At 38.8% G+C, this 26,104-nt stretch overlaps 1 protein-coding gene and 1 long non-coding RNA gene across 14 annotated transcripts in view; one reads left to right on the forward strand and one right to left on the reverse strand.

Moving 5' to 3' along the window:
• Positions 1-26,104, forward strand: part of LOC118661335 — a 119,506-nt gene that overhangs the window by 71,670 nt on the left and 21,732 nt on the right. The gene's annotated exons all lie outside the window — the stretch shown is intronic.
• DOCK10 (dedicator of cytokinesis 10) overlaps positions 24,000-26,104 on the reverse strand; it is a 210,961-nt gene continuing 208,856 nt past the window's right edge. For 7 of the 13 annotated variants that reach the window (XM_036319291.1, XM_036319296.1, XM_036319301.1 and 4 more), the window contains one exon: positions 24,001-24,692. In XM_036319291.1, the coding sequence (XP_036175184.1) occupies positions 24,631-24,692 (62 nt within the window). In that variant the 3' untranslated portion in view covers positions 24,001-24,630. Of the gene's footprint in view, positions 24,693-26,104 lie in introns of all 13 variants that reach the window. The other 6 variants (XM_036319297.1, XM_036319302.1, XM_036319298.1 and 3 more) reach the window with 3 other exon arrangements.

Below are 26,104 nucleotides of genomic sequence, written 5' to 3' on the forward strand. Positions count from 1 at the left end.
TAATCCTCTAGCCTGTGGGATAGATTCTACCACTATCCCTATTTTACAGTTGAGGAAAGTGATCATAAAAACATGTTACATCCATAGAGTCACATAATTTTATAGTTAGGATAGGCCTTGGAGAGTGTCTGTTCCGATCCACTCATTTTTAAATGAGGATACTAAAATCAGGAATTTTGTGTGGTCAGGCCAATGTTCTTTCTACTGTGTCACTTACTTTTGTAATAGCACATCACATATAACACAGGTAAATATCACTTAAAGTAATATTCAACTGGGCTTCCAAGCACAAATTTAAATCATATTTCTTTCTTTGTTTTATTTGCGCAACAGGTAAGAGTTACCAAAATTTATCAAAACTTTTTCACCGTCCTTTTCAAACTTAATGTTAATATTCTTATTGAAAGTTGCCATCCATATGCTGACATATCAAATCAGTTGTCGTATTAATATTCTAACCTCAGCTTGTTGGCATGGCATGCTCTAGTTTTTGAAAAGTATAATACTTGTTTGAAAATAGCACAAGATACATAAACACCACTTACTTTCTTATTAGGATAAGCATCATAGAAAATAAGTTTGAAGGCGTGTTGTTCACCTTGGAGTAGGGCCAGTGGTTTCCAACTGGAGGAAATTTTGGGATGTCTGAAGGAATTTTTGATGCTCAGGACTGGAGCGGGGAGACAGGTGCTACTGGCATCCAGTGCTTGGAAGCCAGGAAAGTTGCTGAACATCCTATAATATCCTACACACAGAACTACTCAGCCCAAAAGGTCAAGAATGCAGCGGTTACGAAGCCCTGGAGTACAAATGTCCTTATTTTTTCACCAGGAGACACTCAAACTTCCTTATAGGTTATGATTTAAATTTTATCAAATAACTAGCAGACATAACTATTCAGATCCAGAGATATACTTGACAAAAAGGGAAAAGACCCTGATTGAAATCTGTTTCCAGCTTCGAAACACAGGGTCTCATCCTAGAGAGAGACTTCTCTAACAGAGAAAAGCAGCTGGTAAGTATGGCATGTCTCATTGCCAAGTTGTTCTAAATGGCATTGCCTGAAGCCTTTGGCAGATGGCATTAAGAGAGCATTGAATATTTAATTATGCATATCAATTTTATTTGAATATTCTGTGTGCAGGCAAGCACTGACAATTTAAATGTAGGATGTATTTTCTTGCTCTGCTGATTTCTGAGTTCATGTATAGTCTTCACAGTCAAAATTATTCCCAGTAAAAGATGAGAGATTTTATTTTTAGAATATTCTAGATATTGACCCTGCATCTTGAAGTCTTCAACTTGTATAGGAGGTTGAATTATGTAAAACATGGATAAACAACAATATCTGCCATTTATTGTGTGTTTGCCAGGTGCTATACTAAGCACGTGGTCTATTATTGCAGTTAATCCTCACAACCACGTGACATAGGCACTATAACATTATCTTATTTTATTTTTAAGTTATAGTTGACATTCAATATTATTTTGTATGAGTTTCAGGTGTACAGCATGGTGATTAGACAATTATATAATTTATGAAGTGATCCCCCTGATAATTCAAGTGCCTACCTGTCACCATAAATAGTTATTAAGATATTATTGACTATATTCCCTGTACTGTACTTTACATCCCGGTGACTACTGTATTTTGTAATTATCAATTTGCACTTCTTAATCCCTTCATCTTTTTCACCCAGCCTCCCAACCCCCTTCCATTCTGGCAACCATTAGTCTGTTCTCTGTATTTATAAGTCTATTTCTATTTTGGTTATTCATTTATTTTGTTCTTTAGATTCCACATATAAGTAAAAGCATAGGATATTTGTCTTTCTCTTTCTGACTTATTTCACTGAGCATAATACCCTCTTAGGTCCATCCATGTTTTTGCAAATGGTAAGACTTCATTTTTTTATGGCCAAGTAATATTTCATTGTACATATGCACCACAACTTTTTTATCCACTCATCTATTGATGTGCACTTGGGTTGCTTCAGTATCTTGGCTACTGTAAATATCACTGCAATGAACATAAGGTGTATACATATCTTTTAGAATTAGAGTTTTGTTTTTTTATGATATGTACTCAGAAGTAGAATTGCTGGGATATAAGGTAGTTTTTAAAAAATGTTTTGAGGAAACTCCATATTGTCTTCCACAGTGACTGTACCAATTTTCATCTCTATCAGCAGTGCACAAGGGCTTCTTTTCCTCCACATTCATGCCAACACTTGTTGTTTGTTGATTTATTAGTACTATAACATTTGCAAATGAATAAAATGAAGATTAAAGATGAGTCAAGTGGCCAGTGAGTGACCAATCATTGGTAACCATATTTCTCTGATTGATATTCATACATTTAACTGTTGTGCAGTAACATTCAAGCTTAGTAAGTGAGCATGCTTCTTGACAAATACCCACTCAGTGTTCTATTATGTAGCATTTAAATGCTTGAAGTAAAAAACACATTGTTTTTAACATGACTGAACCTCACCAACCTGTCATTCTTATTTTTCCAGGAATATATGAAAATAGTTTTAATGTTGCCAAAATATGTTGCTTAAAGATGCTAAAGAAACGTTTGCCTCGGGATTCAAAGTTCATCTACCAGTAGAAAAAGGGTGAAAGTTGCCACTGTAAACAACAAATTATGCAGTTATTTGACAGGCACAATAAACCTACTGTTTAGGAGATATTTGCAAAGATGGGCACAGCCCAGAAGAGCTATGACTTTCTTTACCTTGGTGTTGCTGCGCATCTGGTTCTGAATCAGTGGAAATAACATTGTGAAGTGTTGCTGGAGATTGTCCAGGCACTTTTATTAGGTTACCAATGTCTGTGACTTCCTCTTCCCTTTCATCTCCTGAATGTCCCCCTGAGCCCGGGGTTCTCTGACTGCTTGAGGTCAGTTTCATCCGGAGGGCTTGATTCTCTTTCTCCAGCTTGTTGATCTCTGCCCGCATTTCCTGGATGACTCTCATGAGCTGGACATTGGCTTCCATGGCCTCTTCTCTGGTTGCTCTGGTTTGCTTCTCTGGGGAGACAGGTCAACTTTTGCTCACCAGCCAAATGCACAATCTACTCAGTGGGACAGGCTGATCCCACCCATAAACCTTCCTGAACAATAGATGTCATTCTTTTCTGGGCCATCTTTCAGCACCTGGGGCATCAGGCTGCCAAGGAAGGTAAAGGATTTCCATGACTTATTCATTCTGGGTTTTATTTTTCAGAAAAGAGCTTTGCTTTGTATTTTTCATTTCATATCAATCCACAGTTCTAGAATATTGCTTTGTGTCTGAAGAGAAGAGAATGCTCCAAAATGTCCAGTGAGGAACAGGGTTTCTTGTTTCTGTCATGAACTCGCCATCCTCCCAGCCACTCAGTTTTTTTCTCTGCTGCTCTTTCTGAGGTCAGATGTTTCATCGAATCACCAGCTGTCACGAGTACATTAAGACTGGAACATAAGAATTATGCCTTATCTTCTCTATAAAATGTTATAATTCTGTACTTTTTGGGTAAATTATTCATATGACACCGGTTGATTAAGGGTAACAGTAATCATAGGGGGTCATATAAATTGCAGTGAGATTATTTAAATAAAATGCTTATAATTATATTTAAATCTCTCAAGATAAGGACAAGCAAGGTATAATCACTTTTCAGTAAGTTTCTATTTTATAAGCATTTTTGCTGTCTTGGTTTTAAGAGTGTTTGGCTGGACAAAGGCTGCCCAAGGATATTTTTGGAATGTAAGAAAATACAAGTTTAATATTAATCTTGAATGAGAAAGACATAAACTAGTTAACAGCTTTCATTACCTATTTCCTAAAGAGAATTCTTTGTTGGGAATGAGAAGTATGAATCTTATATTGTATACTAGAGGCCCAGTGCATGAATTTGTGCACCAGTAGGTTCCCTTGCCCTGGCCTGCGGGGATCAGGCAGAAACTAGCTCTCTGACATCCCCCGAGGGGTCCCATATTGTGGGAGGGCAGTTCTCGGGTGATGCACCCAGGAATTGGGCTCCCTCCTTCCTTGTTCTGGGTGCATCACCTGAGAACCACAGCTGCCAAGTCACTGCAGCTCAGCAGCTCCTGCGTTGAACATCTGCCCTCTGGTGGTCAGTGTGCATCATGGCTACCGGTTAGAGTGTCTGCCCCCTGGTGGTCATTGGGCTTCATTGTTACTGGTCAGATGGTTGGACATTTGCTTAGGCTTTTATATATATAGATGCTCAGAGAGAAGTATCTGTTTGGATATTCAATTAATGTTTAAATATAAATGTTTTTTTGCAATAGAGTAAAAATGATTAGAACATTTTTCATGGTGATAGTTTTCTAAGTATATTGATGTTTTTGCCTTTCTTAATGAATATTTGTTGATTGATCAAAGCTGCAGGTGGAAGAAATGGTTGGAGAAAGTATTATTCCATTTTTAGTCATATAAATTTATTTCATATATTTAAATTTTAGCGTGTGCTTACTAAAAAGTTAGTCTAAAAGTAATTAGGTGCTTTTGATATACAGTTGACCCTTGAACAATACTGGTTTGAGCTGTGTGGGTCCCCTTATATGTGGATTTTTTCCATAAATACCTGTATTGTTTTCCATTCATGGTTTGGAGCCCATGGATGCAGAGGGCCAATTGTATGCATTTATCTAGCCCATTTTATAAGGAACACTTGAGCATGCACAGATTTTGGTGCCCATGGGAGTTCCTGAAACCAATCTCCCATAGATACTGAAGAACAGCTTAAGTTTGGGGTGAGCCAAACATTATACATGGATTTTCAACTGTGAGTGGTTTGATGCCCCTACCCTCATTGTTCAAGGGTCAACAGTGCTACTTCTATTTGTATTTAAATGAATTTCAGTAAACAAAGTGCTTGTGGATATATGGAATATAGAGTAAGATGCATATTAAAAGCCATTCAGTCTGACTACCTATCAGATGTTCAAATCTATTTCACAACTTCTCTATAATGGATTGTTGACCCTAATTTCTCCTTAGTAGGAAGGAGAGTGTCCTTCCTACTGGGGTATTCCATTTACTTTTTAATTAAAATTATTTACATTGGCCAAAAATTAGCCTCCATGTAATTTGGTCCTAGCACTTCTCTTTAGAGAGGGGGGAAACACATGTCTAAATCCTGTTTTAATGAAATTTCTTGCATCATCAAGTTCAAATAAGTGTCTATTCTCTAAAATAAACATTCCCAATTCTTTCAACTGTTCGTGATCTAATGCGGGTTCAAGGGCTTTGAATCCATCATGGCCACATGTTTCAACATGCTTCCATTTTTGTATAGGCATCGTGAACTAGGGTATCTAGGTCTAAATGCATTCTCTTGAAGGCATTCAACTAGCCTAGAGTATACTGCTATACCTTCCGTAAAATGTTTTGTGGGAAATATTTCCCAAAAGTGGGCAGTAGAAATCATCCTTGGAATTTTATTCAGTGAATGAAACAAGAGATAAAAATAGGCTTGTATAACTGTTGGAAATAGCAAGATATCATTATTTATAGACAAATTGATTGTATATCTCGAAAGTCTAAGAAAATTAATAAAAATATTATTTTGTAACCTACCCCTACGTTAAAAACAAACACTTAAAAATCAGTAGTTTTTGCTGAAACTGGTTTGGCTCAGTGGATAGAGCGTCGGTCTGTGGACTGAAAGGTCCCAGGTTCGATTCCGGTCAAGGGCATGTACCTGGGTTGTGGGCACATCCCCAATAGGAGATGTGCAGGAGGCGGCTGATCGATGTTTCTCTCTCATCGATGTTTCTAACTCTCTCTATCTCTCTCCCTTCCTCTCTGTAAAAAAAAAAAAAATCAATAAAAAAAATCAGTAGTTTTCCAAAATACTATTAATAACTACATAGAAGAAAATAACTGAAATTATTCCACTGATAATAGGATCCCACAGAGAAAAAATTCAGGAATTATTTATTTAAGTTTGTAAGGTTTTTGATAAATAAAATCTAGCATTTTACTAAGACATGAAACTTATGAAAATGAAGTCTATACAGTGCTCCTGGTGAGAGAACTGTATATTTTATTTATTTATTTATTTATTTAATTAAATCTTTATTGTTCAGATTATTACATTTGTTCCTCTTTTTTTCCCCCATAACTCCCCTCCTCCCAGTTCCCGCCCCACCTTCCGCCCTCACTCCCCACCCACTGTCCTCATCCATAGGTGCACGATTTTTGTCCAGTCTCTTCCCCCATCTCCCACACCCCTTTCCCCCCCAAGAATAGTCAGTCCATTCCCTTTCTATGTCCCTGATTCTATTATGATCACCAGTTCATTCTGTTCATCAGATTATTTATTCACTTGATTCTTAGATTCACTTGTTGATAGATGCATATTTGTTGTTCATAATTTGTATCTTTACCTTTTTCTTCCTCTTCCTCTTCTTAAAGGATACCTTTCAGCATTTCATATAATCCTGGTTTGGTGGTGATGAACTCCTTTAGCTTTTCCTTATCTGTGAAGCTCTGTATCTGACCTTCAATTCTGAATGATAGCTTTGCTGGATAAAGTAATCTTGGTTGTAGGTTCTTGGTATTCATCACTTTGAATATTTCTTGCCACTCCCTTCTGGCCTGCAAAGTTTCTGTTGAGAAATCAGCTGACAGTCGTATGGGTATTCCCTTGTAGGTAACTGAGTTTCTTTCTCTTGCTGCTTTTAAGATTCTCTCTTTGTCTTTTGCTCTTGGCATTTTAATTATGATGTGTCTTGGTGTGGTCCTCTTTGGATTCCTTTTGTTTGGGGTTCTCCGCGCTGCTTGGACCTGTAAGTCCATTTCTTTCACCAGGTGGGGGAAGTTTTCTGTCATTATTTCTTCAAATAGGTTTTCAATATCTTGCTCTCTCTCATCTTCTGGCACCCCTATAATTCTGATGTTGGTACGCTTGAAGCTGTCCCAGAGGCTCCTTACACTATCCTCGCATTTTTGGATTCTGTTTTCATTCCGCCCCTCCGGTTGGGTGTTTTTCGCTTCCTTGCATTTCAAATCATTGACTTGATTCTTGTGCTCCTCTGGTCTGCTGTTGGGAGTCTGTATAGTATTCTTTATTTCAGTCGGTGTGTGCTTAATTTCTAGTTGGTTCCCCATCATAACATCGAGGGTCTCATTAGTTTTCTTGTAGATCTCATTAAGTTTATCGGCGGCTTCTAAACAGTTCTTGAGAGACCTTAAAAGTGTGGTTCTGAACTCTATATCTTCCATTGACAATTTTGTCCTGTTTCTTTGTCTCCGCATTTTGTTATGCTTTCTTGGTGCACCCCCTAGTGGTCTTTGTGCGCAGTCTTGTAGTTAAGCCTTGATTGTTGTAGCTAATACCAGGGAGGGTTTGACCTCCAGGCCAAGTGGCTGTGAGAATCAGCTGTGTCTGCAGTGAGAGAACTTCTGTCCTCTAGGGAGGTGCTAATCTAGCCTTTGCCTGAGGCTATCCGGCAAATGCCTCTGTGCAGGGCTTGGGCGGGGCGGGTCGCACAGAATCAACAGGGTGGGCTGGAGAGAGCAGTTATGGCGGCTCTCAGTCCTGTCCCCAGGGGCTCTGCCTCTCTGAGTCCCAGCACCTGCTGCAAACCTCGGAGAGAAAGCTGCACTCGCTCTGACCAAAGCCAGACAGTCCCGCTTCTCCCGTTTGAGTCTGGGTCCCTAAAGACTCGCCCGTATCTGGAGCTCAGAGTCTGCAACTCCCTCCCGATTGAAAGCCGCGCCCTCCGCCGCCAGCCCGCTCTGCGCACTCCGCACCTCAGAATTTGACTTCAGCACTGCGCCTCCTCTGAGTGTCCGTATGCGTTTCTCTTTCCTCCTAGTTGTAGGACTTCCACTCAGCCAGCGTTCCTGTGGTTCTGGGTCATGTCCGTTCCGTCTTTTAGTTTCACTTTTGAAGTAGTTGTTCAAGGCAGCAAACTCCGGCGTTAACCTATGCCGCCATCTTGGTTCATCACCGAGAACTGTATATTTTAAAGAAATAGAATAGTTTGATGAATCCAAAAATGTTGAGTGAAAAAGTAGTATGCCCAACTATATGTAGAATAAAATCAAAACCATGTAAAAAGAATTAAAAAGAAATACCCCAGAAGGAAATACAAGTTTTATTTCTGTATGGTAAGATTGTGGATAATTCTTATGTTACCTGAATTAAAAAAAATCCTGTCTACTATAATGAAAAAATTAAGTAAGGAAAATAAAATAGATGTGAAAAAATGTATTAAAATGAACTGACATTACATTTGCTTGGGACTTTTTGACTTTTGATGAAGTCAAATCCAGTGAGAACTGGATTATTTTTTACCAACCTAGTTTTAGTCTTTAATAGTTGTCCTAATAACTTTAAAACTGGACACTCGACATATAAGTGAAAGCTGCTTAGAATTAGTACATTTTTACGTAAATGATGGTGTTTGTAATATATTTTTAAAGATGTGAATATCTTATGCAATGGAATAGGCTGGGCTCAGAGAGCCCTGCTCTGGGAAGTGGCTGGTTCAGTGGAGTAGACAGAGTATTGGGTCAGATGAGAAGGAGGGAGAAGTGTTGATTGGAGTCCCATCTGGCAAGTAATTTCAGCCCCTGAAGTTCATGGCAATAGCTGACAGGTAATTCAAGCAAGAAACTGGTTTGGGGATCTAGACCAAAGGATAGTAGAGCAGGTAGTTGTTGGTTTTCAGAAGAGGTTTGGCCATTTCCACCATGACTCTCTGATGAAGGTTTGTGCCTTTATCTTAAACTAGCAAAATCAAGACTGTGGGCTCTCATTATAGAGCAGGAGTCTTCAGACCACTCAGCATCCACTGGGAGCGCTTGCTTAAGAAGTAGGTCTTGGAATCAACCCTAGACCTATTTTGGCCTCTTGTAGTGAATTGGTGAATCACATGGTAAGAAGCTCCTTAGGTTGTTCTTATGCATATTAAAGTTTTACAATAATTATTCCAAAGTAGTACTGTCCATCAGAAGTATAATGTAAGCCATATAATACAATTACAAATTTTCTAGTAGTCACATTAAAAAGTAAGAGACACATATTGAATTAATTTTCATGTTTTATTTAACACAGTATACCCAGAATATTACCATTTCTATATGCAAGTAAATATAAAAATTGCAAATGAGATATTTTACAGTTTTTCTCATGTTAACCTTTAAAATCCAGTGTGCATTTTATACTTAGAACCCATCACAATTCGGACACCAAATTTTCATTGGAAATACTTGATCTGTATTTAGATTTCATAAAATGGACAGTTGAAAACATGGATTTGCATGCTTAGTGGTTGCAAACATACTTAAATGCACTTGGATATTAGTCCTCTACATGGAAGCTTCCAGTGACCCTCCGGCTCAACAGGAGTAGAAGGTAGTGAGCACAGAGATCTTCAAGGTCTTATGTGATCCTGTCTTTGGCTCCGTTCTGATTTCATATGCTCCACTTCCCCTTGCTCCACCACTCTGCTCTGCCCCAGTTACACTGGTCTCCTCAATTCTTCACACACCCCAGGCACATTCCTGCTTTAGGACCCTGGTTCTGGTTCCCCTGTGATGGAGTGTTTTTGCCCCTGATGTCCACATAGCTACTTCCCTCATCATCTCTATCAGGTAGCGAGTAAGCCTCCTGCCTCCAGCCTCCAGCAGGAGTTAGCATTGTGGCGACAGAGTAGGTCTTTGGCTTTTCCTACATCTGAGGGCAAAATTTTAAAACAGGAAATTGCATTAGCTTCCCAGACAACAGAGAGCTGGTACCAAATGCCTTCCTTTGATCTGCTTCAAATAAACGGTGACACAGCAGGACAAAAAAAAAAAATCATCCCTTGCTTAGATATGCTGCGTAGGGTTGACATGTTGCTTCTTTATCTGTCAGAACCTTCAGTTTTGGTCAGTGACAGAGGACGAGCAACATTAGATTAGAACTCAGGGATTTGACTGCATCATCGTCACTTAAACACATGTCCTTCTGGGTGAAGATACCCAACTCCGTATCCTCTATGACATAATGGAAAAATGTCATTTACTTGGAATCTTCCCTCTCACTTTTCAAGTAGGCATACATCCTGCTATTATAAATTATTTAAACAATGGCTGAGAACTTCTAGTTTTGCAGCATTTGCTGAGAATTCACTTTGACCTTGAACTTGATATGTAGCTATTGTCAGAGTGATTTCCCAGGTGACTGGAAGCATCTGGTGTTGCAAGGAACCCAAACTCAGGAGCAGATTTGACAGTCTGCCAATTCACCGTTGCTTTGACATCTGAGTACCACACAGTGGCAGAGCAGGCACATGAGAAGGAAGGAGCAGATAAGAAGTTTTTTGTGGGAACAGCATCCTGTGAGAGGAATAATTAAAGGTGCCATAGGTCAACTCATATGAAAGAAATTAGCCTCTTCCTTGTGCAGTCACATGTGAGATGATCTTGGTTTGGCTAGCTTTGTATGCAAGAAGAGACTTTCAGGGAGACAAGTATGGAAAGGAATGTCCACCATCTGATAGGCTACTACTGCCCGAGGTGACTTTCCAATGAGAATAAGAATTTCAAAGACTCCTTAAGATTGGCATGTGTGCAAAAAAAAAAATTGCACTGATATAATGGACAAGAAGATCCTGGATCCTAAGTTTATAACTTCTGCTCTGTCACTAATTCATTGAATCATACTCATAAAATATGGGCATCGAAGAATGATAAATTAAGTGAATGAAGATACTGACTTCAGCATCTACTCAGCTCCAGGCACTTGACCTGAAGGAATGCAGGCCTATTCTTTCCAGTTCCTTAGACTTTCCAAAAGACCTAACATTATTAACTTTCTTATTTGCTGATTGTTATTTAGAATTTAGTTTTGAACAACAGGTTTTGTTTTTTGCAGTCATCGGATTATTAAATTTAACAATATGACTGTTTCTGTGATTACCCTGTCTTTCCCCTGGGTTCATCTTTCTTCTTGTTTTAGTGCATTCTTTTTTACCCGTTCTTTTAATGAAGGTAGGTGGGAATATAAACTATGCTTGTATAAATAGACAGGCTTTTATTTTGTCCTTCCTTGTGAATGAGGGTTTAACTAAATATAAGATTTTATAACATCTATAAGGGCTCATGAAAATTCCCAGCCATCATTGCAAATCATTGATTTTTCTTTTCTTTTTTAATTTAAACTCTTTATTTTGAGAGTATTACATATGCCTCTCCCACCCCCCCGCATTGATCTCTCCCCGGCTGCTCCTACCCCCCAGCACATGCCTTCACCCCTCTACTATCTGTGTCCATTGGTTATGCTTATATGCATGCATACAAGTCCTTTGGTTGACCTCTTACTCTTCCCCTCCCATCCTCCTCTCCTTCCCTCTGAGGTTTGATTATCTGTTTCTATGTCTCTGGATCTCTTTTTGTTCATCAGTTTATGTTGTTCATTATATGCCACAAATGAGTGAGATCATGCGATACTTATCCTTCTCCACTGGCTTATTTCATTTAGCATAATGTTCTCCAGGCCCATCCATGCTGTTGCAAATGGTAAGAGTTCTTTCTTTTTTACAGCAGTGTTGTATTCCATTGCGTAGATGTACCATGGTTTTTTAACCCACTCATCTGCTGATGAGCACTTAGGCTGTTTTCAAATCTCAGCTATTGTAAATTGTGTTGCAATGAACATAGGGGTGCATATATCCTTTCTTATTTCTTGGGATATATTCCTAGAAGTGGGGTTACTGGGTCAAATGGGAGTTCCATTTTTAATTTTTTGAGGAAACTCTATACTGTTTCCCACAGTGGCTGTACCAGTCTGCATTCCCACCAGCAGTGCACAAGGGTTCCTTTTTCTTCACATCCTCTCCAGCACTTCTCATCTGTCGATTTGTTGATAATAATCATTCTGACAGGTGTGAGATGGTACCTCATTGTCATTCTGATTTGCATCTCTCAGATGATTAGTGACTTTAAACATTTTTCATATGTCTCTTGGCCTTCTGTATATCCACTTTTGAAAAGTGTCTGTTTAGGTCCTTTGCCCATTTTTTGATTGGATTGTTTATCTTCCTTTTGTTAAGTTGTATGAGTTCCCTATAAATTTTGGAGATTTTAAATGTCATCTATCAACTACGAGATTGTGAAATAGCTCTGAATGCTGCAGCAGAGAAATGCACATGCAATGATTTCAATACCCCAGGTATTTTCTTTCTCCTATCTCTCTATGACTCACATAGAGATGAAATGCAGCAGATCTGGAGGTATGGCAGCTCAGCTAGGCTGTCAGACATCAATGCTCCCCACTAAAGTTTTCTTAAGGGAGGTATGTGTGGGTCCTTCCACACCATGCCACTGTGGCATTTGCAGTGGGTTGAGCCACATCTGTGCCACGGGGATCAGAACAACCAGGCCATGAGCCCCCTCACTTTGTTCACAGCTTTGTTCAATTGCCAACTCCTTGCGAGCCTTTCACTGTCCAAGAAACCTGCCCCTGTCATGCCTTACCTCCCCAGGTCCTTCTCACGTCATACATCCAGTGGACCTATTCGAATATTAATATAAAACTGGAGCCTGGCTGGAGTGGCTCAGTGGTTGAGCGTTGATGAATGAACTAGGAGGTCATGGTTCCATTCTCATTCAGGGCACATGCCTGGATTGTGGGCTCGATCCCCAATGTGGGGCGTGCAGGAGGTAGCCAATCAATGATTCTCTCATCGTTGATGTTTCTCTCTTTCTCTCTCTCTCTCTCCCTGCCTCTCTGAAAACAATAAAAATATATTTTAAGAAATATAAAACTGGAGATTTATTCTCCGGAGAAGATGAACCAAAAGGACTCTGACTGGGAACATCAAGTTGAAAGTGTGAATGCCACACTGACAACAAAGGATTAAGTGCACATCTACCCACTGAATTCGGAAAATGCTGAAAACTTTTATGGGCAAGACAGGCTTATAATCCTCAGTTAATTTTCTCCAGTTTCTGAAACATTTACCAGCCCAATCAGAAAAATCTGTAAATATTTTCAGTTGTTGGTGCCACCCATGGAGAAGAAATTTCCCTCTCCCCCTGTCCCTCTCCCTCTCCCCTTCAGCTCCTCTCGCCACCATCCCTCACTGGCTGGCTAAAATGGAGGGATTCAGTTAAGACATGTTACAAGTGCCAGTAAATACCACGGTTGGGTTGCTTCTGTGGTTCTCTTTCCAAAGGGGTGACATCATTTACCCTGCTCATTCAGTGTTTTTAAATCCAGGCTGATGGGATACCGAGTAGCTTTGCTTAATGTGAACCACATATTTGAAGTTTTTAACTCAGTGGAGCAACAGCTTGAAAAGGTTTCTTACCACGAGCTGAAAACCTCTGTGTGTATTCGTTTGTGTGATTCTCTTTGAGATATTAAAGCAATTCATTCACTTATTCATTCATATATTCAGCAAATTACTTATGAAGCATCCATCTATCTAATATACTACACTGTGCACTGGAGACAGACAGGTTTCATTCCTTAATAAGGGAGACAAACCAAATAAATACATAATGGATGAGAAGGTAAGGGCCCCATAAAAACTCAGCTGGATTATGAAAGGCCTTGCAGACCATACAAAGTTTGGCTTTTAAGTTTTAAAAAGATCTTTTGGACATTGGGCAGAGCATGGGTAAAAACAGACATTAAATATCTGGTAATAAGTATGAGGAGACAGGATAATTTACGAGAAGGTATTTTTGTAATCCATTACTATGTAATGTCATACAAGGACTTTCTTCTACTGGTGACCTTTTAGTAAGATAATTTCAATTCCAAGATTGACAACAATGGTCTTGTTATAACCTGTCTGGAAGGGTCCTGCTTTCTAGATGACTGTGTTGCTTATGGTAGCAAAACCAATTTCATTTTCAAGAAATATCATTTACCATGTCTGTTATGTTAAGAGGTAAAACATCCTTTGATTTATCAGAGGATGAAATGTCTCACTGACATTTGTGATGTGTGTGGTAATGGGAAAGTTTTATTCCAAAGAGGAGAATAAATGCACTATTACTTTTTGTTCTCATTATTTTGTGCTAGAGATTGTTCAAAATAAACTGTGCTATTTTGACTTAGTGCCATTGTGTTAGAACAAAGAACCTTCATTGTTCCTCATACTATTAGAGCGGGCTTGGCAAAGAAGAGAATGAATAGTAATTTTCTCTGAATATATTTTAAAAATAAATAGAAGGTACTCTGCCAGTAGAAGGAGAACGAAGAATGCCTGCTCAGTCAGTTCTTCCAAGATTGGCTGGTGTCCTCACAAATGGGTCCCGTGGCTGGTTCTTCTGTAGGTGTGTAAAGTGCAAACTATGGGAGTAGCTGACTCTGGATGGAATCTCTGTGAAGTCATTGGCATGTGGTTTTATGCAGTCTGGCTGGGTCAGAGGTCTTGAAATAGGGTCCCCTGACCTTCTCCATTCCTCATCTCCACTGCCATTATGGAGGACTATTCACAGCAACAGTTTACATGCCAGCCCATGGAAATGGGTTTACAGGAAGTCATTGGACTATGAGGCTGTTATACATATTGGTGTGGAGGGGCTGAGTTCTCTTTCTGACCTTACCAGGGTTACAACTCAGTGGAAATGTGGTTGGATTTTGGTTCATTTCTGCTCTACTTTTTATATAAGATTTATACCAAATTTGGTTCAGTGGGTTTTATATTAGATTTGGTTCAATGAGTATAGAAACATCCAGGTTGAAGCTAATAAACAATCAAAGTAAAATGGTAATGGAAAAAATGAAATAAAATAAAACAAATAAAACTAACAGGCAAAGTATGCTGTCTTTGGTTGCATTTGTGATTTTGCTAAAAATATTTTCTATCAAATATTTAAGCTTATTCTTGTTTTTGTTCCATTCAAATTATTGGTCTCTGGAGATTCCTACAAATTAAACAAATGTCCATCTGTTTTATTTGATAGCCATTCATCTATTAAAGCAGCATTAAGGAAGGCTTCAGCTCTAGGCTTTTGTGATTGAAGCAGGAAAATGTATTACTGTATTCAGAGACCTGACCCTCATTTGTGATTTTTAATAGTTTGCTACATAGCAATGTATCAGAAAAGTGGGCTTGTCAGAAGAACTAAAGGATGCCAATAAGTGTCTGTTTCTTTGTTTCCATTAAAGATTCTGTATCTAGGTTGCCATTACCATTTTCCCCATTTATTTTTAACTAAATAGTCAATCAAATTATTATTGTGTTTTTCTTGGTATTTTTTTTTTTTGTAGTTGACCTTTTGGATGCTCTATTCTTTCTTTTAAAAAAATTTCTTGGCAGGATACTATTATCCTGAATTTTTAGTCTTGCTTTTTTTTTTCTTTTTAAATGTAACTCCAGTGAAATGATTAATCTAAAGGCAATAGTTTGGAAATATTGGCTAGTGATAAAGTGACCCAGAAGTAGGAAATCCGGCTGGGCTCTTACTTTTCTTCTTTCGGATTTTCTTTTAAAAATAAATGCAGAGAACAATTAAGAACCGAGGCACATTTAGCTAATTGCAAATGCAAATAGTTCACAAATATGAGCATTTAGAAAACGTGTTATATTCTGATCTTTAAGATGTTCTCTGCTGCTCTTCACTATTGAAAAGGCACTTTAATGTTTTCCTAATAGTCTCTTTCGTATTCTTCTTTTGATGCGACTATTGTATGTGTATAGCTTTTTCATAAAAAGGCTTAAAAATTAAGGATAATGTTGTCCTTCAACAAAGGATGGCCAATGACCCTTTTGGTCCTATCTCAGATGTGTTCAAAACCTTCTCATCACTCACAAGGATGTACAGCCAACATTATCATCATTATCTAATTCTAGAAATTTTCCCTCAGTACAAAAAGAAACACTTTATTCTTTAGCAGTCACTCTACATGCCCTCCTCCCTCTCTCCCTGAGACAATCATTGACCTACTTACTGTCTATAAATTTTCATATTCTGTACATCTTATATAAAAGGATGTGGTCTCTTCTAGAAATATATCCCAAGAAACTAGAAACACCAATCAGAAAGGATATATGCACCCCTGTGTTCATAGCAGAACAATTTACCATAGCTAAGATTTGGAAACAGCCTAAGTGCCCATCGCAGATGAGTGGATTAAAAACCTGTGGGACATCTATACAATGGAATACTACACTGTGGTAAAAGAGAAGGAATTCTTACCATTTGCAACAGCATGGATGGAACTGGAGAGCATTATGCTAAGCGAATAAGCCAGTCAGAGAAAGATAAATATCACATGATCTCACTCATTTGTGGAATATAATGAACAACATAAACTGATGAGCAAAAATAGATCCAGAGACAGAGAACCATCGATCAGACGGTTAAACCTCAGAAGGAAGGTAGGGGAGGGTGGGGGTAAAGGGGAGAGTCAACCAAAGGACTTGTATGCATGCAGATAAGCCTAACTAATGGACACAGACATCAGGGGGGTGAGGGCATGAGTGGGGGGGGGCAATGAGGGGATAAGGACACATATGTAATACCTTAATCAATAAAGAAAAAAGTGTCAATAAAATAAAAGAATGTGGTCTTTTGTTTCACTTGGCATTGTGTTCAATGTGTTTGACTGACAATTCGCTGTCACTAAAGAGATAATGTGAATTAAAGTTGGTCACCACTATGAACCTCAGTGTCCTCCTTGCTAAAGCAGGGGAGTTTGTCCAGATGAGAGGCAGCAAACCTACATATTTATAGGACCCAGGCACGCCCTGGAAATGAGTGAAGCCGGCTGGTTGTGGAACAAACTGGGGAGTGGGGGTACTCAGTCCTTCAAGAGCAGGAAGCTAGCATTCAGCTCTGACTTGCTGTGCTACGAGAGAGCAGACATCTGTCCACGTCATGTATTGCTAGACCTTCACACTTGTCAGGCAAAGTTGAAAAACTTTAAAGATGGCAATCATTTTCATTAAAAGAAGAACACTGTTGCGCAGGACAAACACACACACATGTCCGGGCAGAATGTGGGCCATCAGTGGTGGTTTGCAATATGTGGACTGGATGATCTCTCAGGCTCTTTGAGGTTTACAATTCTTTGATTCCAGATTGCAAGAATAGATTAAAAACAGAAGCAATAAGCACGGGCTGTGATTGTATTGTGTATCTTGGATCACTTCAAACTAGAGGCTGTTGTCTCGGTTTCACTAGAATGGATCAAAATGACTCAATTGTTTGACAGATAGGCACTGTCTCCTTAAGCACTATATTTATCTTCAGTGAATTGTACTGAGAAAGATTTGTGTGACAACTCACATCACATTTGAAATGATACACGGCTCTCTGTAGCCAAAACTGCTGTTTTTGATTGGATTCCTCAGATCTGTATTGAATTTCAAGAAAATGAGGGGATGGAAAAATCAGTTCATGTCGCAATCAATTTTATAAACTAAAAGACAGATGAGAATTCTCTTGTGGCTCCAGATTCTCCTGTTTCTGCAGAATTTTTGGAGGAAATTGGTGGTTGTCCGATCTCTTCCAAGCAGCTGAGATTGACATTTGCCCCCTGCCTACTATCCTTCTTTGTTTCCTTCTTTTGTCAATAGGATATTGATTTTCCAATTAGCCACTCCTGTTTTGCATTCCTAACCTAGATCAGTGATTCTCAAAATGTGTTCCCCAGACCAGCATCATCAACATTATTTGGGAACTTATTAGAAATGGACATTCTCAGGCCCTGCCCCACTGGTTTAGATGATTCTGTGGTTACTGACCCACCCCACAGCTCCAGGCCTGATTTTTATGCACTGTGATGGGTCTGAGGATGGACATATGATCTAGGTCGCTGGTTCTCAAATTTTATGGTGAGTCGGAATCACATGGATGGCTTGGAAAAAAACAACTTGTTGGCCCCTCCCTCAATGTTCATGATTCTCTGAGTCTGGATGGGACCTGAGCATTCTTAACAAGTTCCAAAGTGACGCTGATGCTGCTACTAGGAGAGAGATGCTGAAGACCACACTTTGAGAACCACTAATCTGAGCTAATGAGATTAAATCAGTTTGTAATTTTAATATTCACTTCCATTTTTCACTCATTGTGAGTTGCCAAAGTTTTTGCTTTGCAGTCAAAATTACAGTATTCTTTATGTGTGTGCATGCATGTCTACGTGTGTACGTGTGTGTGTGCACATGCACACCTGTCAGCTTTCAGAATAAACTAGAAAATGAACAGTTTACTTTGGGTTTCCTTTACTCTCATTTCCCCATGTCCTCACCTTTTATATTTGAATTGTGTTTTACATTTTTTTCACAATAATATCTGTCTACCTATGTGTATGTCTACTTAATTACTTTCCAGCATTGCTCTGAAAAGCTGTCGATTTAATTCGATGCTATATTTTGAGTCAGTTTTTTTGGTGTTAGTGATAGTAAATGATTCTTGAAAACATTAATCAATTCAATGGTTAGTCAGTCTCAATTTCTGAACACTCAGGAGGACAGGGTTTCACATTAGTCCTCTTGTTTTTCCGTAGCTTCTGAGCACTTTTTAATACTATCAAATCTCACATCTTCCTACTGTTTTTCTGTCACTCAGGAAGATCAAATTCTCTAACACAGAAGGCAAATTCTATGCTAAATTATTATTATTTTGTTACTCCTCACCCCAGAATATTTTTCCCATTGATTTTTAGAGAGAGTGGAAGGAAGAGAGCGAGACAGAAAGAGAGAAACATCGATATAGGAGAGACACATTGACTGATTGCCCCCGACAGGAGCCTGGGAACGGGCCTGCAACCGAGGTATATTCCATTGACTGGAATTGAACCCTCGACCTTCAGTCTACAGGCCCACACTCTAACCAGTGAGTTGGCTAGGGCTATGCTAAATTATTTTTGACTGCACTAATTAAAAAGAGAAACATCTTTGAGCAAATAACTGCTTTTCTGTATTCATTTTCTCTGTCAGTGATTAATTTCACTTTCGTCTTTTATGGGCAATTTCAGAGGGTTTATCTCAAGCCAAGCCAGTGAGTAACATCATCTTTTAGGGATACATGCAAGTAAAAGGTAGTATTTGTGCACTTTTAACACCACTTACTGAGCACCTTCAGGTAGTGTGCACTAGGCCAGCAGTCTTTGAGAAAGGGAAACCGCCTAGGCCTTAGGGCCTCCAACTCGCTCGAGGTATTCATTCAAGATCATGGAATTACCCATTTTTTAGTTTATGCATTACTTAATTTAACCATCCTTTTAATAAATAGTATTAATAATAATTTAAAGCCATAACCCCAACTTCTTGAGTGGATTCTATTTGTTTGATATGATATTAGCAGTTATAGCTCACAGCTATTGAGGGCTATTGTTGCCAGGCTGTGTGCTGAATACTTTCTGTTCTTTATTTTACTTAATCCTTTTAACAATCCCCAAGAATAAATGTATTTATTTTTGCCATTTTACAGATGATGAAACCCAGTGAAAATTCTCACTCAACATCACATAGGCAATTAGTGGTATAACTGGGGCTTTCTACCTGCCCCAGAGCCCATGCTAACAGCCACAAGGACATTCCAGTTTAATACTTTCCATTTTTTTAAAAAAAATATATTTTATTGATTTTCCACAGAGAGGAAGGGAGAGGGATAGAGAGCCAGAAACATCGATGAGAGAGAAACATCGATCAGCTGCCTCCTACACACCCTCCGCTGGGGATATGCCCGCAACCAAGGTACATGCCCCTGACCGGAATCGAACCCGGGACCCTTGAGTCCGCAGGCCGACACTCCATCCACTGAGCCAAACCGGTTTGGGCAATACTTTTCATCTTTAATGACACAAGTAGGAAAAGCAAAGAGTAATTATTTAATATGAAATTGATCAAGGAAGTCTAATCTTGATAGTTTGTTTGGGTTACTTATTTGTTCATTCACCCATATGTCCAGCAGTGTTGATGGGGACCCTTCTCTGTGCCAGACAATTTGTTAAATCTCTGGAATACAAAGGCACACAAGATGCAAGCTTTGCCTTGAAAGAGTTGCATGCTTAGATTCAGCTATTTGTTTTATCTCTGCCTCTATGAATTTCTCATTCCACATTCTTGAACCATGTAGCATCTTAGCCGTGTGAAACCCAGAGAAGGTGTTTGTTACTGACCCTTGGCAAAGCACTTCTATAGAAATCTTTCAGATCTGACTTAATTGCATATTCAGATGTCAAGATATCACAATACAGAAAACATAAGTGGGGAATTCTGACAAGGAAAATGTTACTTCCTAATATTTAAAAAATACACTTCAAAGGGCATGTCATCAAATTTGGCAAGAAGTTGCTAATTCCGATGAAGTTTCTCTCCTTTCTCAGTTTCTGTTGAAAGAAGTAGAAAAACTGTAAGTTTGATGAGTGAAAAAAGTCAACAGTGGTTCAAATATTAAAACCTGTTATTCAAATTTAGTGTGCCTTTTTATCTTATTGATAACTTGATTTGAAAATCCACGCTTTAATGATGTACATATGAATAGAGCCAAATGGAAGCCATTCTGAGATGTGTAAAATAACGTTGCCATGACATCCTTCAGAAACAAACAGATGCCTCATTGTATGGGACCTTCTGCAAATGGGAAACCTCAGCCTTCCCAGGGCTGGTGATGTGCCTGGGAGTCAGGGAAGTATTGGCTTGCTTTGCTGGGCTAGATTCATTTGTGTTCCATGCATTTTTAAAACATCCCATTTCATTCTTGCCAAATGTATGGTGTCTGGAAATCCCCATTTCTGGGGTGTGGCAGCTATCCATCTCTTCTTGGGGCTCTGACTCATTCCAAGCAGGACCAACAATCAGGTAGGAAATGAAGCTGCTCTCCTCCTTTTAAGAGTCTCTGACTTACACACCCAGGTTATACTATAGAAGTCAATGAATGTTGGTTTTAAAAAACCTATTACTGGCCTTTCTTAATTTTTCCAGTAGTAACTACAAATATCTAAAGTGTCTTTAAAGGAAGAGTAAAGAGTTTTGCATCATCACCTGCAATGTTTGGGCTTAAAATCCTATGGAAACTGTTTCTTTCTGGGAAGGACTCCAATTTTCAGCCCTTCTAAATGTGAAAGGCAAAGTAAGGGGGTCACACACTTCCCAAATCCCTCAGCTTATGAATAATCAATTGAACAAACATGGGGGAACCCATGTCTTTTTTTGCTCAGCTGTTCAGGAGGGAGGGACTGAAAAGTGGAAACCACTCAATATAGAACATGATAGGCTTATTTCACTTCAGAAGTCCAGAGGAGTGTTTGTGAGCTTGAGTAGGTGAAAGGCCTCTACCGGGGTCTTGGGTTGCTGCTTGTAGATATTTTTGTAGAATACTCCAGAGCCTTTCAGTCTGGATTTTCCTTTTACTTGACTTTTGTTACAAAGATTCCATTTTTTTTTTGTTAACCTGAGTTCTAGAACTTTACTAATATTCTTTATTACCTTAAAAATTGTTCATCCAAAGGGAAAAAATATTGCAGAAGACCAGTCCCTTAGAAATCCAAAGTAAGTCACTAAACTCTGTGCAAATATCATGAAACAAACTTCCTCAGTCAATAGGACATGATCTCCAATAAAATATCCTGTTCAACCTAATGTCCTGTAAATACCATGATCTTGTTTATAAGTTAAAAACTCCACCTACCCTGGATTTAGTAGTTATAATTATGGGGTGCTTTTGAAGAACTACAAGTAAAGCCATCAGCTTTGAAAGTAAAATCCTTTATACATTAGGAATACATCCAAGAAACAATGACTTGATAGTTGGGTATTAATATTAATGATGTTAGAAAATTGCAAGTAGATTCCCTTGGAGAATCATTGACATTAATGTTATTTAAAATAAACCTTTGCTTAATTACTCAAGCTCAATCACCATTATCTTCTTCGAATGACCTTCATGAACCCCAGCTGGGCATGTTTTGATCTATCTCTCACTCCATATCCCTCTAAGAACAACTTTATGTGTTTACTGTAGTGTCTGTCATGAGACTTATGATTTACAATGTCTCCATCTAATTAGTCTTATCTTACCTTCCATCTGTAACTGCATGCATTGGCTACAGGGATATCAAGAGGCAAGGGAAAGACAAAGGAGGTTAGAACTTTCATTGGGCATTTCGATTTTTTGATATCATCTCCCCATCTCCATAATTCACCTGGAACTTTTAAAGCAACCATGTTATAAATCCAAACATGTTCCTCTTCTTATCCTTATCTACCCTCTTCTCATAGCTGCTTCTCTCATGTGCCCATAGGTGAGTCTACACTTACCACGTTCCATCTCAGGCAAATGAACTCCTGGTCAGGATGGGACTGTGTTCCCTAAGTAGACTATGGATTTTTCTCATTAAGTCTCAAGACAGAAGCCAAAGGGGCTCTCAGATGCTAACTCTTACCACTCCTTAAACTCCTTTTTACCCTCTTAAAAAATTCAGGATCCCATGTAAATTTGTTCGTGTTTTTAAACTACTTTTATTGGCCTTATACACATGAGGTTCTCTCAGTAATCATCAGACTTTGAATGTCATCTGAGAGTCAGGAGAATTAGATCCTGATTGTTTTGGAATGATGTGGGAAGACTGAGTTGCTCATATTATTGCCAAACTAACACATGCCATGTACACCCCTCTGCAAAGTACCCACACATCTATTTTTATTTTCAGATTTGGACAGGCAACTCATTGCTGACAGTGTTTATTGGCCAGGGGTTGGGATGGGCATGAAAACTTCAGCCTAGAGCCTAGAGGTAAGAATTGGGTGGGCAACTATAGCAGAGGCAGACTCTTCTTGGGTTCATGGGACAACAATCATGCCTAGATAATCCCAAAAATCTAAATGAGAAAATAGAAAGGGCAGAACTAAGATGCTGACCCAAGCAGTAAGAAACCAAGCTGGAGCCAGAATGAAGCCGAGGCAATGTTTTGATCTAGAGGTCAGCTTGAAAGCATGTAGCACAGTGGTTATAAGCACGCATTCCATAATTAAACTTGCCAGAGGTCAGTGTGTGTGTGTGTGTGTGTGTGTGTGTGTGTGTGCTAAATAAAGCAGTGAGCTGTATTTGAGAAAAGTTACATGAATCTTGGATCAGAGTTCTCACCTAAATTATATTTAATCACTTCAGTATATTAAGTATTTCAATGTCTTCTAGGCCCTGTCCTCTAAATTTAAGTAGCAGAAAGATGAACTCAGCTAGTCTCCTTTGCAGTTGGGCCTTTGCAGTGGCTGGTGGGGTGAATATGAAGACACTCCCGAGTTTACCTTCTGCATCTACAGGCAGCTTTGTTCAGATGCACTGCTGCTGGTGTTGGCTAGGGAGACAGGCGGCTGGGGGAGGGAGGTGGAATGTGTTAGTGGTTCCCAAACCTGGCTGTATATCAGTCACAATTTTGAGAAAAGTACTTATCCGCCAGGATAATCTCATAATGCTGCAATAACAGACAATCCTGGAATCTCAGGCACCTTAACACAACCAAATGTATTTCTCATTAAGACTCTATGTCCAACAACGTTAGTAGGGACTGGGGTGTGTGTGTGTCTCACTGAGGCTCTTATCCATGTGCTTCAAGATGACTGCATCAGAGAAGAGATTGGGCAGAACTACTTTCTAGCTTCTAAGTTTCTGCCTGAAAAGGATACATTCCATTTCTGCTCACCTTTCAGTGGTTAAAGCAAGCCCCATGGTTAAGTCTAACTTCAAAAGGGGAAGGAAAGTGCAATCCTACCACACATTTGCAGAATGTAGAGATGGGGTATTTGTGAATAACCTTAGTAATTACACAACCCTTGAGATTCTGATTCATTATATCTTCTCCACATCAGTCTGCTAATCCCCTAGGTTTGAAAGCCCCTGGCCTGTTTAGTTGATCTTTTTGGAAGAACTGCCTTGCTGAAGTCCGAGTCCTTTTCATGTTTCTAGGTAAGGCATCATAAGTAGTGAATGTAGGGTCGCATTTAGTACATGCCCGGTCCAAGGACTACTTTTAGTAGGGACTCACCCACTCTTCATGAGAGAACCAAATGCAAAGGAACTGTATTTTTATTTCTATTAACAACAAAATACTTCCATAATTTCACAGCCCATTGCATTTAAGAGCACATATATTACAAATAAAGGAACTCCACAAACTTTAAAGATTAGTATTTATCAACACTTTTGTACACATACACAAATATTTTAATATAACATTCATATAATTTTTAGCACATCATAAGTATCAACCAAAAAGGTTCTTTTAATTTTGGTAAAAACCATATATTTTACAATCTCCTATTTACATTTGAAATATGCTTAAATGTTACAAAAACATTCACTTTGACCTTTAAAATATGACTTGGTATTGAACATATTGAAATTGACAGCAAACTTAGGGTTTGCTTTTGAGCTGCACGTTCATTGGAATGGCAAATATTCAGCTTGGCTTGTTTAACGCTGCTCAAAGGAAAAAGAATCATAGGAAATGTGCAAATTCAGAGACTGGCAAAATTCTTAAGCTAGCGAGGTAAAAAATATTAACATAAAAACTTCAAATAAATTAAATCTATCTTCTCTTCCCCGAGATCAGCTGCAAGTTCAGAAAGTCCCTTTAGAGGTGCGTCTGATGCTGCAGACCTTTGCTCACACGTCCGCACTAGCTGAGATGGAGACCGTGGGCAGAGCTGGGGTCCTCTTGCTAAGTATTCGAGAAAAGGTTCGCTCCACTCCGCATTTTGATGATTCGTCCCTGCACATAATCTTAAGACAGGACAGCACACAGCACGACAAGGAAACACAATAGATAGGTTCATGTTAGTATTTCCGCAGACAAAATTTAAACCCAGGAAAGTGATTTTATTCCCCCCCCCCCGGAAATCTGCAAATTTTGAAAATGCACTGATCAACATAGATCTGAAGACTTTTTTCCCCACGTCCATGTCATAGCCATTTTGGTAAGACTTAAAGTACCTTCACAATATTCTTCAACTATCAAATATAAATTACTAAATGTCTGGGTAAACCTTATGGATATATCTGAGTAATACCAGAATTTTATTTTATTCTAAAAGTTTATCATGTAAATTGTTGACATATACCAAAACAGAGAGACATCTGAAACCTCATTTAAGTGTGTTAATGGAAATATGAGAAAAATATACTTTTGAAAATAATATATCTAAATAATACTTTGCTGCTACATCTGTTCAAATTATGACATGTAATCACAATAACAACAATGAAACCCTCAGAAACTTCTAAAATCTATCTCTGTAAAAAAGAGATAATGAATATTTTAAGTTTCTAGTTATGGAGATTTCCCCACCAACTCCACACATTATTATGCTTTAGTTTTATTGCTTTTCCAAGATAGAATTGCCACTTCTGTCCCCACAGAGCACCAGAATTCCCTACTACCAATTCATTCTCCTTATGTCACAAGTTTTACTTAAATAATTTGGCAAATAATGTTTCCAAAGAGGAGGTCAAACTCTGAGAGCAATATGCCTTTGCATCTCACCCACTTGGCACCATCACACAGCAGATCTGTTCTTTTCTCTGTATTTTATATTTAATATCCATTACCACCATTGACTTCACTGTGCTGTCATCCTTCTGAATGTTGAAACAGACTACAAATGAGACCCTTCTATTCATGTTTCTTTCAGATACCTACATGTACTAGTATGGCTTCATAGAATGAGGCTTTTAAGCTCTTTGGATATTTGTAAACAGCGTGGCATTCTGTCTGCCTATAAGGGTAATTATTGCCTGTCTGTCACTTTGATAACTCAAGCCGCTTCGCCTCAACATGTTTGCACAATAGTGTCCACTTCTTCCAGTTCCATCTCGTCCCTTACAGTAAATGTTCTTGCACTACGTTGATGACTTCAGGCTGCCCTTTCAGCTAAGACTTTGCTGGACACTCTTGGAGTGAACTTCATAATTAATTCTATTTATATTTTTGTATTTCTATGTCTGCATCCATTCTAATTATGTTTCTATTTTTTAAAATATATTTTATTGATTTTTCACAGAGAGGAAGGGAGAGGAATAGAGAGTTAGAAACATCGATGAGAGAGAAACATCGATCAGCTGCCTTCTGCACACTCCCTACTGGGTATGTGCCCGCAACCAAGGTACATGCCCTTGACCAGAATCGAACCCGGGAC

The sequence above is a fragment of the Myotis myotis genome, unplaced genomic scaffold (assembly GCF_014108235.1).
Source record: "Myotis myotis isolate mMyoMyo1 unplaced genomic scaffold, mMyoMyo1.p scaffold_m19_p_8, whole genome shotgun sequence".
NCBI lineage: Eukaryota > Metazoa > Chordata > Mammalia > Chiroptera > Vespertilionidae > Myotis > Myotis myotis.